The sequence below is a fragment of the Oncorhynchus mykiss genome, chromosome 17 (assembly GCF_013265735.2).
Source record: "Oncorhynchus mykiss isolate Arlee chromosome 17, USDA_OmykA_1.1, whole genome shotgun sequence".
In the NCBI taxonomy this organism is placed as follows: Eukaryota; Metazoa; Chordata; class Actinopteri; order Salmoniformes; family Salmonidae; genus Oncorhynchus; species Oncorhynchus mykiss.
The window spans coordinates 80,675,024-80,689,874 of NC_048581.1; the positions used below are offsets into that span (position 1 = coordinate 80,675,024).

The following is a 14,851-nucleotide window of genomic DNA, read 5'->3' on the forward strand; positions in this document are numbered from 1 at the left end:
CCTGCTCCATCTACCCCTTAGAACTATCACCATGTGAAAGACAGAGGCTTCGAAGGAAATGGAGCACAGAGCCATAGGCCTCCCGAGTGGCTTGGTGGTCTCAGGCAGTTCTAGCTGTGCCACTAGAGATTCTGGGTTCGAGTCCAGGCTCCGTCACAGCCGGCTGCGACCGGGAGACCCATGGGGCGGAGCATAATTGTCCCAGCATCGTCCGGGTTAGGGGAGGGTTTAGCTGGCAGGGATGTCCTTGTCCCATCGTGCACTAGTGACTCCTGTTGCGGGCCGGGCGCAGTGCACGCTGATACACAAGGTGTACAGTGTTTCCTCCGACACATTGGTGAGGCTGGCTTCCAGGTTAAGTGGGCAAGAATAAGTGCTGCTTGGTTGGGTTGTGTTTTTGAGGACGCATGGCTCTCGACCTTCGCTGAGTCCGTACGGAAGTTGTAGCGGTGAGAAAAGACTGTAACTACCAATTGGATACCACAAAATTGGGGTGAAAAAGGAGTAAAAATAATCTCTCGCCAGTCAAATTACCAACCCCCAACACACACACACACCCCTCCCCTCCCAGGGGGACCCAGGCCAGGAGCTCTGTCTTCAGCCTTCCCTGTGTCCTTAGAGGTAAAGATATGTGTCCTGCTCGCTCTCCCTCTGAGATCACTCTCTCTGTGGAGACCTACCTAACCTCATCCACATTCTAATCTCTTTAACATCCAGCCCTCAGCTGGATCTGAAGATCTATTCTGAAATACACTGCTTTGCTCTATAGGTCTATGTTGAGGGATATGATTTGGTTTTGTTGATTAGGTGACTGATCAAGAAAAAATAAATGCTCAGTGCGTCCTCTGATGCTTTAATTGTGTTTGTTAGTTTGATGTGTTCATGTTGTTAATCAAATCTATTTGAAGTGTATATGCAGATACATTGAACACTGAATATGGCTGTGTTTTTACAACATGGCTGCACATTTACACAGCTACTCCTTTAACATCTAAGCATCATGTGACACCTCTTATAGACCAGTTGTGTCCGATAACAATGAGCCATCACAATGGACCACTGGAAAGCCCATTTTCACTTTCCCAGCAACACCCACCCTGCTGTTTGTATTCAAATAGGCAGGTATTCAAAGGCAACATTTTTGACTGCCATGATGTTGGTCAGTTGACAGGTCTTTTAAATAATGAACTAAAGAGTGTTAATGCCATAGGTAATGACATCTTGCCAAGAACTATCTGAAAGCTGAATCTAAACTAAAACATGCATTATTTCATTAGTTATTTATGAATAAAACCTTCAAGTTAATAATTATTACAGTCCCCCAAAAATATTTTCATTAGACAAACATTTTTATTGTAACAATTTCAACATTATTTCAACATAAAGCACATATAAAAAAAATTAAATAACATTATGTAAATCTGTGGTAAGAATCCGTAGTTTTGACATCACTCCAATCAGACGTACCCGATGATGTCATTGCATATGATAGGTTGTCGGCTGCCTGTCTTCATGAGAGCAGTGAACTGGTAGAAGTCTGTTCCCAGTTGGTGCAGGCCTGTGTGGGACTGGTGAAAGAACGGTTTGCGTGGCTGGAAGCCCACGGGGCAGGACATGCGTTTGGGGGCCACCGCGGCCCTACTGGCCCTGGTGCTGTCTGCTGGTCTGGCCCTCATCTCCACGCTCTTAGACATCCCTGCCAGCTTCCTCCTCATGTTGACCAGGAGGTCCTTTGCCAGGCGCCGGCCTGCATGGGGCTTGAGTTCTGCTGGCTCAGGACACTCTGGCAGGTCCATCCAGTTCTTAATGAGGTCAGCGAAGCTGTTGTCCCCCAGCACCAGGGGCTGTCTGTTCCTGCTGCGGCTCAGCAGTGACGTGGTCCAGTCTTCTGGGTCGCTGCTCGCCTCAAATGACGTCCAGCGCTCCAGACAAGCGTCAGAAGTGGATTTGGGCCGGATCCGGCCGGCGGGACCCACTCCCCGGTTGGTGCGGAGGCAGGCGGAGTTAGACACGCGTACGTTCCTGGTCCTCCTGAGCACCACATCCTCGTCCTGCCAGGATGCCTCAGAGTAGCCTGAGTCAAACTCCAGACTCTTGTCACTGCTGGGGGAGCCCTGCATTAGCCGCTTCTTCCCTTCCTGCTCCTCCTCCTCCATTGGGCTGGCCAGGCAGCAAGCTGAGTCGTAAGTGCTGGCCTCAGAGATGGGCCTACGGAGGCGTGACAGGCGCTCCCGCTGCTGAGCCCTCTGCTGGCAGGCACGGGTCATGGCATAGGACCGGCCAGAGGGATCGCTGAGCGGTCGGCTCATGTGCTTCAGGTCCTGCAGGGACCTCATGTACTGCATCTGGTCCACCAGACAGTCTTCAGAGTCCTGCAGACACAACGAGAGAGACAGGGAGATAACGGGTTAGAAACTGACAGTCTCCTCCGTTTATGTTTTGAGAACATAATAAAATATATAACAGAGTATGTTACACACTTTTACAGACACATTCATTTTCAATGAATGTTAAAGTTAGTCCAACCCACCATCCTACTTTGTATTAGAAATATGTCCATACACCAACTCCTGGTCCAGAAGCTAAAACAGTTTCATGCGCATCTACCCAGCACTGCACCAAGATTCTAACCAGCTGAGATCACCCTCTGCAGCCGTACCTCCACCTCATTCCACCCAAACCTCAGAACAGCTTTATGGAGAGGTTTCTCAACCGAGTGCTCCTGAGTTGATTAGAACATGGCTTGTGGGAACAGGATGTACAGGGAAACGCTCTCTGCCCCTTTAAGTCAGAGAGGAAGTTGGACAGCCTAGAGACTGATGAATCTTAGAGGAGCTTAGAAGTGCACATCCTGTGGTACACACTAGAATTACAGGATTCCTTGGGGATTGGCCCATATTGTCTAGCAGGAAATGACATCACTGTTGTGGGATTAGACAATGGGAGTGAGAAAACCCATGTATGATTCATTTAAAAGGCATCACCAAATCATCTCAAGTCTGAATGCCACTTTTATAAATCATGTTAGTTTTGGTCATTTTGCCGGTACATCACTGACCGTAAAGGTTGAAAGTCTTACAAAAAGTCAATATGAAAAATCAATGGCATTTCCTAAGATCACCTCAAGATTAAGGTCTAATAGCATTCAGTAACATTCCAACAGCATCCTCAGGATGTCTTAATGACTAGGGGCTATATTCAATCGGTATCGCTGCGTTAGTGTGATTGTAATTTAAAGGCAATGTTCCCTCGTTGGTGGAGACTGCATTCACGGTAAACGCTGCATACGCTTTCCATTTTCTATCACTTCAGCGGTACAGATTGAATAGATCCCTAAGAATGACTTTGAATCCAGCTTGTCACATCAAGGTTGAAAGGTGACATGGCAACACTTTAAAATCAATCCACTTCACTTAGGTATTGTAGCTAACAGAACAAAGCCTACTGTATACAAGGGACTTTTCATGTGTAAAAAAAAAAAAAAAAACTTTCCCTGTGCAACAAAGAACGTGTTCCTCAGCTGCAGAATGATGTCATTTGATACACTCTCCCTTGTTAGACAGCTCCAAGGTTTTTCCATGTTTTTTTAGCACGCTTGTTAAGCAGACAGACTCCAACAATGTGTGTTAAATCCCAACCCTCAGCTGTCTCAGGCCAGTGTGCAGTCTACAGGTACAGTGAGGAGACCAGGCCTGCAGAAATGACCCACTGGGCACAGACGTAATTTCATTGTCTAGTTGTGATTTACAATAGGTTGAGTTGTCATACTAACGTGAAATCAACAGAAAATGTGACCACGTCATTGCATTTAGATTAAAAGTCGGGTATAAAAAAAGTTATGTTGATAAACTTTTTTCAAATTCAAACAGTATTCCATGTTCCTTCAACGTCATCACATTGCTTCCATGTCATTTCAACAAGAAAATGCAATGTTAATTCAACCGGTTTTTGCCCACTGGGGATGCCCTGATGTTTTCACAGCTGTAGAAGAAAGCTCTGTTTGACAGAGTGAGGCAGGGCCACAGGGGGGTTCAAACCCTGAAAGGTCATCCATGTGCAGAGTCCTTCACAATAGCTGGAGGTCCGACTCACCCAGCTCAACACATAGCCAACTGTATGAGTAGCTTTAGTGAGATCAAAATAGTACCCTAAAATCAGTCTGTGAACACTCCAGCCTTCCAAAACCTTTCATTACTGTGGTGTTGTTAAACAATGGTAGAGAGCACCCGTCATTGGTTGAGCTAAGAGATGACGCTTCAAGGCCAAGCTATGGCCATATCTGTGCTACAGGAAACACCCCGAAGGAAGAACACCGAGCAAAACACAGATGTCGGAGGGAGGCATGTATAGTTGACAATTACATTTGTATGTCATTATTTATCGTTGACTGTTCATCAAAAACACATTAATAGCGCACTATTGAATAGCCATATTGCATGTAACCAGCTAAAATATATTCTGATTTCCAGATATGTGCAACTGCATCTGACAGAAATATATAAAGAATTAAGCGACAAACAAGACTATTTAATTTCTAAAACAAAAGTTTGTTTAAAAAAAAAAGGACATGCCTTCAAAATAAAATGGAACAATTGTAAGAGCTCCCATTTATCAAACGAATTGTAGTATATAGTTAACCATTGTAGTCAGCTTCTATGCATTGTTCTCTGCTGCCCTGACTGTCACGGGAGGGTCGGAAAGTTAAAAGCAAGTTTACCACAACATTGGGCTGCTCACCGTAATAAACTCCCCGTGCGCACTGTTCTGTACAACGGTTAGAAATGCATGGGCACTTCAGTACCAGCATGTTTCTCCAACTCATATCACACCACATAAAATAACATATCACATTTTTTGTTGTTGTTGCAAATGTTACAAAATAAACTTACCATTGCTCTTATCGTGTCTGTCTGAATTCCAAATTGATTACTTTATCCTGCAAAAAAGAGAAGGGTTCAGTCAGCATACAAAATATGGATCTCACGTGGTTCATAATTCGGCGTTTTTGTAGTTAATGTAGTTAATTTCTCTATACCAGGCTACTTACATTGGTCAATAATTGACTCCTCTAATAGAACAATTAATCCAAAACGGTTCACAACTTCCTCAGTAGGTCCGATGTCCACTCAACGCACCTCAGACAGAAGAGTGCATGTGATGTGGCTGGCAGTTTATTTTGTGAGCGCAGTCTCTTCCCCCGCAGCCAGTCAACGGCGCGCATCACAGAACCAGCCAATAGCAACGCGCCTGAAACACGACCCCAGACCTAAACACCGTGTCAATACATCACACTTCTCCCTCACCTGAGAATATATAATTTATTATCTGCGGAATTAAAACAATTACCAGGGCTACACTGTTGATATCTTAGTCATGTGTCAATCATGGTGGAGAATTTGTCTCACACTAGGCAATACAGGGCGCGCTTCCAAAACTCGGGCCCTTCCAACTGTAGGCAACGCGATTTAAAACAATCCACAGCCTTAAAAAAAAAAGAAGCTAATGATCCTCTGTGGCCAAATCATGCTTTCTGGTGTAGCCTATTTTGAGTGATTGTATTTATTTCTGTATAAACAGGAGTACGCTAATTAGGCAATATATTTTTGGCAATTTAATTTACTTTAGGGGAAGTTTAGGCTTATGGACACGCCGCCTATGTGGCAGAAACACAACCGTTTTCGTCTGATTGTCAAACAATAATTTAACAAAGGCGCTTCTGTAGGCTACCCGCGCACATTCTTCACTTACAAAATAATCATACGAACTCCAACAGTGCACTGTGCACCCGCAATTTAATAGATGGAAAGAGACATCTGTTATAAAACACCTACGTGTATTCTAATGATATTCTACGATTGTCATTAGACCTACACTTATAGCTTGAATTGATGCATCCACTGTTGTCCACGCGCGCCTTGGTCTCCGCCACTCATCTCCGCGCACCTCGGTCTAAAGCTAAATCCAACAATTTCTTTAGGTACATGATAATAGTAGTGGCCTATTGTAGTGGCAAAGCATCAACCAAAATATATAGTATAGGTGTACATCTGTGAATTGTGATGATTAGGATATATTCGTTATAAACCCTCCTTGATTGTGTGCGTCTGTGTGGCAGCACGTGCCACAGTGTACAAAGAGTGTTCTGATGTGTGGCAGGGGGGTCAGAAAGAAGATTGATAGGCTGTCTACTTGCTACTAAATAGACAGTGCTTAATTTGAGCCGGATCCTGTACCTCTAAGTTTTGGACTGTTTTGTTATGGAACCTATTTGACCGGATCCGGTACCTCTCCTTGCATGAAAAATAATGTACACTTTTTGCAAATGAAAAATTATAATAAAAGCGATCAAAGTTCATTCGAGTTGCCTCTTAGTTAATTCTCCAGCCCCCGTAAATAAACGTAATGTGAAAAAAAATAAGATTTTCAGACCGGGCCTACTATTCAAAGAGTTCATTTTGGTTGGTCTCTACCTGTTTGAGATCAACACGTGGTCCTGGTTGTGTGAGAAGCGCGCCAGTGCTTCTTGAATGAGATCTCCCCCCCTCTCTACTCTGATAGACACGAGCCTGCAACTCTCATCTGTTCAGCGTTGCACTTCATTTATTTCCTTATAGAATCATAGCCACGCGAAGGGTTCTGAACTAACTTCAGCACCTATGATACATTAAAATACATTTCCAAATGTTATATAATTACTGCTGTCTTCAGAAATAAATTAAATAATTCCTAATAGCCTACTACACCACGAGAAAGACGATAATTTAGCGACCTCGGATTCTGTTTGTCAGTGTCAAAGTAGACTGCCATTTCGAACATTTGTACGGTATTAAAAAATACGTCTCCAGTTAAGTAAAATGACGTAGAATTGCCTGAAATGCTTTTATAAAAGGCCAACATTTTCCCCACGAGTGCAACTTTTATAAGGTACTTTACTGCTCTGTCTGGAAAGCAAATTACTATTGATGTAAAGAGATGACAATGAAACAACTCCAGTCTGTCTTTTTAGTTATCAACATTGTTAACTTAATTGAGCGAACAGTAGCCTATCTTATTGGTACCCCGCAGAGAACATCCGCCATATCCCCGGTGAGTGCGCATATTCATTGTCTGTATCATAGGGTCAGTGCCACTTTCGTTTGTTTTTGGACAATAATTTCCTTAGCCAGGTTAGATGGACGTCATATTGTATTTGTGACTCCCCTTTTCGTAGGCCGATTATATAGATCAGATAACATCGTTTTTATTGATCTCGTTGTCAGTGCCATCAGAGGAGGCTACTCTGAAATTTCTGTAGTAGGCATATTTTTTTGTTTAAAAAAATGCGTGCGCCCACTTGTGTGTCCTTCACCGGTAAGAAATTAAATATACTTTCACCCCTGCCAATATAAAATGTTTAGTTTAGCATGATGCTTTTTTGAAGAACCTACCTATTTTATGCATCAATTGTATTTCACTATAGAGGAGTAATTAGAAATCCCCTTATTTCTAACATAGTGAAATGTCTCACCTGGTGAGTTGGTGCGATTCTACATGTGAAGTGCATAGAGACACATGAACACCACCTTGTGGATTTATCTGGTAGTCTATGGAACTGCACACAGCATGAACCCTCAAACTACTCACATCACCTTTCCACTCTCTGAATTACCTGAGTGAATGATTGCCTTGGCTGTTAGGGGGAGTCTATTGTTGTGCCAATGACTACAACATTCATGGTATTCTTGACTAATAGGCTGTTTTACAATTCAAATGCTGGAGCTGGACTGTTACATTGTCCCCCAATCACTTTTTTAGAAAGAGCAAGACTGTACATGTCCTCCTGTAGGCTACATTCACTCACCATCACTATCTGTATAGATAGCTCCCTACTTTAGGCAGATCATATACATAGCTGCACATTTGAATGTACAAGCCCCCCCCCCCCCCCCCCCCCCCCCCTTGTCAGTTTCTCAGGTATAGGATTAGTGTATGTATATGGGGGATGAAGTGTTGTTTTGACGGTCGGTACAGTGCAATTTACATTTATGTACAATAGGCTGTGCAATTTGTACCTTGGTGTGCTACTTACCTTTAAGACCCCAATAAAATGTTATTAGCTGTTAAATGACATTTTTACAGTGGAATATGTAGAAAAGTATATTACCCTAAAGACAGGCCAGGAGGATGGAAACTGACTTTAATTAAATTAAAACTTTATTTAAATTAAACAATAGTAGGACATTTAAACCATTTTAATATTTACCAAAAGACTATCATTGTTAATTTCTGTGCCATTATTGTGATCTATATTTTACCACTTGATCAGTCATGGGAATAGTATGGGAGTAGAAATAGCCCTAATTCACACTATGGAGAAAGCAAGTCTCTACAAGTAACAGATATCAAGGCACAAACATACTGCAAAAGACATGGGTTGAAACAGAAAAAACAGAAAGAAAAACAAATAATGTTAGGAAAGCACATGTATATTAAATATTGTTTAAAAATCTTTTATCTTCAAAATTGATACTTTTTTCTTAACTTTTTGTTATTATTTTCTAAAGGAATGTTACATTGTTTGTGAGAATTACAGAAATACAGCTATGATCATCTATGGACAGTCATGCAGAACAATAAGCAATATTATACAGCGAAGAATGTTGGCATCACGGTTGGGGTCAATTTTATTTAAATTCCAGTCAATTCAGGAAGTACATTGAAATTCCAATTCTCTTCACTGGTTTTCAATGAAGAAAATTAGAAATTGGAATTTGGTTTCCATTCTGAATTGAATGGAATTTAAATGAAATTGATCCCAAACCTTGTTGGCATTATGTAAACAATATCCCCCAAAAAATTCCTCACAATTTGTTTTCTCTCCATGCTTGTTTCCCTGTAGAAAAATAAGCTTAATGCAATTTAAAGTTTCATAAAATGCAGACATCTGTTAAAGTAAAGTGAATGCATTTCTAACCTCTGATAGTAGTTATAAACAATAAAGATACAAGCGAAAAATTATACATCTGAGATCAAATTTAGACTTGCCAGATATCACTAATAAAAGAGACACCTATCAAATGAAATATCTAACATACAAAGAAAATAAACAAAAACACAACCGGGAGAGGAGGACATGACGGTTGAGAATCAGTGATTGTTGGAATAATTCTGCAAGGCTTTTTCCCCCAACATCTCAGTCTGTTATGTTTGTTTCCATGTAGAAAAGTGCCAGTACAGTGTGTCTGTGATGGAGGTGTGTCTGCCCACTCTCTCTCTCTTTCCTCCAGGCAGCAGGCTCTCTGGGCTGTACCCCTGGAGGACATAGGTAGGAAAAGTCAGCTACCCCAGACATATGGCTGAGCAGATGTAAATTAAAGATGAGATGTGCAGTTTGTGTATTTTTACAGGTAAGACATGCATGGGTTTTTAAAATGTGTCACATCTATGCAGTAGTGCCAAGTCAATCTAACCACCAGAAAACAAATCACAGCTCATGTATGCCTGGATTTGAACCTTTATTTAAAGCTTTTTCATAAAACTGTCCCCTTTTATTTTTTGTCAGATGGTCCGGGACCATCTTCAGACAATTGCATTCTCTATCCTTAAAATACAGGATAAAATCTTGCTATGTCACAAAATTGTGCAGAACAGTGCTAGTTAATTACCATACTGACTATTAAATCATTTTAACATGGCCATTTAGTGACCAAAAGAGACATCACTAACATTGGATTAGCTGTTTGGTTTTCCATAATCTTTGTGCTCACCTTAACTCCTCCTCTGGCCCGCCTCCTCTGGCCCTGCCTCTAAAAGAGACCACAGTCCTTCAGGTTGTTCTTAATGATGACGTCGGTGACGGCGTCAAAGACAAACTGGACGTTCTTGGTGTCGGTGGCACAGGTGAAGTGGGTATAGATCTCCTTGGTGTCCTTCTTCTTGTTCAAGTCCTCAAACTTGGTCTGGATGTAACTGGCTGCCTCATCATATTTGTTGGCTCCTGAGTAGCGAGAGGTTAAAATGGTAAACAAAAAAACAAGCATTATAACATGTGATGTGTGGCTGGACTGTAAGGATTGATTCCTTGATAAACTACTATTAATCAATTATAAGTTGACATCTCTTGGATATCGTCACTGGCAAGCTCAATATCCAAATCAAATTGTATTTGTCAAATGCGTAGAATACAACAGGTGTAGTAGACCTTACCGTGAAATTCTTACTTACAAGCCCTTAACTCTACTTCTTGAACTGCATTGTTGGTTAAGAAAATATTTACTAAATAAACAAAATAAAAAAATAAAATAAAAAGTTACATAATACAATAACAAAAACGAGACTATATACAGGGGGTACCGGTACCAAGTCAATGTGCAGGGTTACAGGTTAGTCGGGGGGGTGTCAATGTAAATTGTCCGGGTGGCCATTTGATTAATTGTTCACCAGTCTTATGGCTTATGGGTAGAAGCTGTTAATGAGCCTTTTGGATCTAGACTTGGCACTCCGGTACCGTTTGCTATGCGATAGCAGAGAGAACAGTCTATGACTTGGGTGACTGGAGTCTTTGATAATTTTTTGGGTGCTTCCTCTGACACCGCCTAGAAGTCCTGGATGGCAGGAAGCTTGGCTCCAGTAATGTACTGGGCTGTACGCACTACCCTCTGTGCCGCCCTATGGCCGGATGCCGAGCATTTGCCATACCAGGCGGTGATGCAACTGGCCAGGATGCTCTCGATGGTACAGCTGTAAAACCTTTTGAGGATCTGGGGACCCGTGTCAAATCATTTCAGTCTCCTGAGGGGGCAAAGGCGTTATCATGACCCTCTTCACAACTTTCTTGGTGTGTTTGGAGCATGATAGTTTGTTGGTGATGTGGACACCAAGGACCTTGAAACTCTCGACTCGCTCCACTACAGACCCATCAATGTTAATGGCCCTCCTTTTCCTGTATTCCACAATCATCGCCTTTGTCTTGCTCACGTTGAGGGAGAGGTTGTTGTCCTGGCACCACACTGCCAAGTCTCTGACCTCCTCCCTATAATCTGTCTCATCACTGTCGGTGATCAGGCCTACCACTATAGTGACAGCAGCAAACTTAATGATGGTGTTGGAGTCGTTGCGTGGCCACGCAGTTGTGGTGGAACAAGGAGTACAGGAGGGGACTAAGCATGGACCCCTGAGGGGTCCCCGTATTGAGGATCAGCTTGGCAGATGTTTTATTGGTTACCCTTACCACCTGGAGTGGCCAGTTAGGAAGTCCAGGATCCAGTTGCAGAGGTAGGTGTTTAGTCCCAGGGTCCTTAGCTTAGTGATGAGCTTTTTGGGCACTATGGTGTTGAACGCTGAGCTGTAGTCAATGAACAGCATTCTCACATAGGGGTTTGTTTTGTCCAAGTGAGAAAGGGCAGTGTGGGGTACGGTTGATATTGTGTCTTCTGTGGATCTGTTGGGGTAGTATGCAAATTGAGTGGGTCTAGGGTTTCTGGGATGAGGGTGTTGATGTGAGCCATGACCAGCCTTTCAAAGCACTTCATGGCTACCGGCGTTAGTGCTACGGGTCGGTAGTCATTTAGGCAGGTTACCTTCGCTTTCGTGGGCACAGGGATTATGGTGGTCTGCTTGAAACATGTAGGTATTACAGACTCGGTCAGGGATAGGTTGAAAATGTCAGTGAAGACACTTGGCAGTTGGTCTGCGCATGCTCTGAGTACACGTCCTGGTAATCCATCTGGCCCCGCGACCTTGTGAATGTTGACCTGTTTAAAAGGTCTCGCTCACAACAGCTACAGCGAGCGTGATCACACAGTCGTCCGGAACAGCTGGTGCTCTCATGCATGCTTCAGTGTAGCTTGCCTCGAAGCGAGCATTAAATGCTTTTAGCCCCTATGCTAGACTTGCGTCACTGGACAGCTCGTGGCTGGGTTTCCCTTTGTAGTCCGTAATAGTTTTCAAGCCCTGCCACATCTGACGAGCGTCAGAGCCGGTGTAGTAGGATTCAATCTTAGTCCTGTATTGATGCTTTGCCTGTTTGATGGTTCATCTGAGGGCATAGCAGGATTTCTTATAAATGTCCGGATTAGTGTCCAGCTCCTTGAAAGCAGCAGCTCTATCCTTTAGCTCAGTGCGGATGTTGCCTGTAATCCATGACTTCTGGTTGGGATATGTACGTACGATCCCTGTGGGGACAACGTCGTCAATGCACTTATTGATGAAGCCGGTGACTGAGGTGGTATACTCCTCAATGCCATTGGCTGAATCCCGGAACATATTCCAGTCTGTGCTAGCAAATAAAGCCCTGTTGCGTAGCATCTGCGTCATCTGACCACTTACGTATTGAGTTACTGGTACTTCCTGCTTTAGTTTTTGCTTGTAAGCAGGAATCAGGAGGATATAATTATGGTCAGATTTTCCACATGGAGGGCGAGGGAGAGATTTTGTATGCATCTCTGTGTGTGGAGTAAAAGTGGTCTAGAGTTTTTTTCTCCCTCTGGTTGAACATGTGACATGCTGGTAGAAATGAGGTAAAAGGGATTTAAGTTTTCCTGCATTAAAGTCCCCGGCCACTAGGAGTGCCGCTTCTGGAGGAGCATTTTCATGTTTGCTTATGGCCTTATACAGCTCGCTGAGTGCGGTCTTAGTGCCAGCATCGATTTGTGGTGGTAAATAGACGGCTACGACTAAGATAGATGAAAACTCTCTTGGTAGATAGTGTGGTCTACAGCTTATCATGAGGTACTCTACCTCAGGCAAGTAATACCTTGAGACTTCCTTAATATTAGACATCACGCACCAGCTGTTATTGACAAATAGACACACACCACCACCCCTCGTCCTACCGGACGTAGCAGTTCTGTCCTGCTGATGCACGGGAAAACCCAGCCAACTGTATATTATCCGTGTCGTATTTCAGCCATGAAACATAAAATATTACAGTTTTTAAATGTCCCATCGGTAGGATAGTCTCGAACGGAGCTCATCCAGTTTATTCTCCAGGGATTGCAAGTTTGCCAATAGAACGGATGGTAGAGACGGGTTACACACTCACTGACGAATTCTCACAAGGCACCCCATACTCTGCCCCCAATATTATGTCACTGTTTCAATTTGCTGCTGCTAGAGCTACTACTGCTGCTGAAATAACTACAGCATCAACAATCACAACTACACTATTTCTCTGTCAGACTGCACTTCAACCTGCTGTACGTTACAGTCCTACAGACACATTGGAAAGCTTCTCTACCTGTGTACTCGGGGTAGCAGATAGCCAGGGGGCTGCGTGTAATCTTCTCCTCAAACAGATCCTTCTTGTTGAGGAAGAGGATGATGGAGGTCTCTGTGAACCACTTGTTGTTGCAGATGGAGTCAAACAGCTTCATGCTCTCATGCATCCGGTTCTGGTAGACAGACAGATGGGGAGAAATACTGGGTCACGTACAATTGTTCACAGTTGAAGTCGGAAGTTTACATACACCTTAGCCAAATACATTTAAGTGTTTCACAACTCGACATTAAATCCTAGTAAAAGTTCCCTGTCTTAGGTCAGTTAGGATCACCACTTTATTTTAAGAATGTGAAATGTTAGAAAAATAGTAGAGAGAATGATTAATTTCAGCTTTTATTTCTATCATCACATTCCCAGTGGGTCAGAAGTTTACATACACTCAATTAGTATTTGGTAGCATTTCCTTTAAATAGTTTAACTTGGGTCAAACGTTTCGGGTAGCCTTCCACAAGCTTCCCACAATAAGTTGGGTGAATTTTGTCCCATTTATCCTGACAGAGCTGGTGTAACTGAGTCAGGTTTGTAGGCCTCCTTGCTCGCACATGCTTTTTCAGTTCTGCCCACAAATTTTCTATCGGATTAAGGCCAGGGCTTTGTGATGGCCACTCCAATACCTTGACTTTGTTGTCCTTAAGCCATTTTGCCACAACTTTGGAAGTACGCTTGGGGTCATTGTCCATTTGGAAGACCCATTTGCGACCAAGTTTTAACTTCCTGACTGATGTTTTGAGATGTTGCTTCAATATATCCACATCCTTTTCGTCACTCATGATGCCATCTATTTTGTGAAGTGCACCAGTCCTTCCTGCAGCAATGCACCCCCACAACATATTCTGCCACCCCCTGTGCTTCACGGTTGGGATGGTGTTCTTCAGCTTGCAAGCCTCCCCCTTTTTCGCACCAAAGTACGTTAATCTCTAAGAGACAGAATGCGTCTCCTTCCTGAGTGGTATGACGGCTGCGTGGTCCCATGGTGTTTATATCTGCATACTATTGTTTGTACAGATGAACATGGTACCTTCAGGCGTTTGGAAATTGCTCCCAAAGATGAACCAGACTTGTGGAGGTCTAGAATTTGTTTTCTGAGGTCTTGGCTGATTTATTTTGATTTCCCCATAATGTCAAGCAAAGAGGCACTGAGTTTGAAGGTAGGCCTTGAAATACATCCACAGGTACACCTCCAATTGACACAAATTATGTAAATTAATCTATCAGAAGCTTCTAAAGCCATGACATAATTTTCTGGAATTTTCCAAGCTGTTTAAAGGCACAGTCAATTCAGTGTATGTAAACTTCTGACCCACTGGAATTGTGATACAGTGAATTATAAGTAAAATAATCTGTCTGTAAACAATTGTTGGAACAATTACTTGTGTCATGCACAAAGGAGATGTTCTAACCGACTTGCCAAAATTAGTTTGTTAACAAGAAATTTGTGGAGTGGTTGAAAAACTAGTTTTAATGTCTCCAACCTAAGTGTATGTAAACTTCCGACTTCAACTGTATATATACACTAGATGACTGATAAGGAACGTTGTGTTGAAGCCACTGTGCCTCCATCTTGGCACTCCCCCACAATAGTAAAACAAATAT

At 42.8% G+C, this 14,851-nt stretch overlaps 2 protein-coding genes across 2 annotated transcripts in view; both read right to left on the reverse strand.

Moving 5' to 3' along the window:
- Positions 1-1,328: 1,328 nt before the first annotated feature.
- On the reverse strand, positions 1,329-5,187 carry LOC110494678 (PAK4-inhibitor inka2). Its single transcript, XM_021569963.2, has 3 exons — positions 5,048-5,187; positions 4,890-4,936; positions 1,329-2,372 (listed from the first exon to the last, which is right to left on the reverse strand). The coding sequence occupies exons 2-3, from the start codon at positions 4,890-4,892 to the stop codon at positions 1,458-1,460; spliced, it is 918 nt and encodes a 305-aa protein (XP_021425638.1). The 5' UTR covers positions 4,893-4,936; positions 5,048-5,187; the 3' UTR covers positions 1,329-1,457.
- Positions 5,188-8,159: 2,972 nt separating this feature from the next.
- The window catches only part of gnai2b (guanine nucleotide binding protein (G protein), alpha inhibiting activity polypeptide 2b), a 98,074-nt gene continuing 91,382 nt past the window's right edge, over positions 8,160-14,851 (reverse strand). The window contains exons 8-10 of the mRNA XM_036950744.1: positions 13,217-13,370; positions 9,747-9,976; positions 8,160-9,291 (exon numbers count right to left, since the gene is read on the reverse strand). Coding sequence (XP_036806639.1) covers positions 9,786-9,976; positions 13,217-13,370 — 345 coding nt within the window. The 3' untranslated portion in view covers positions 8,160-9,291; positions 9,747-9,785. The remainder of the gene's footprint in view (positions 9,292-9,746; positions 9,977-13,216; positions 13,371-14,851) is intronic.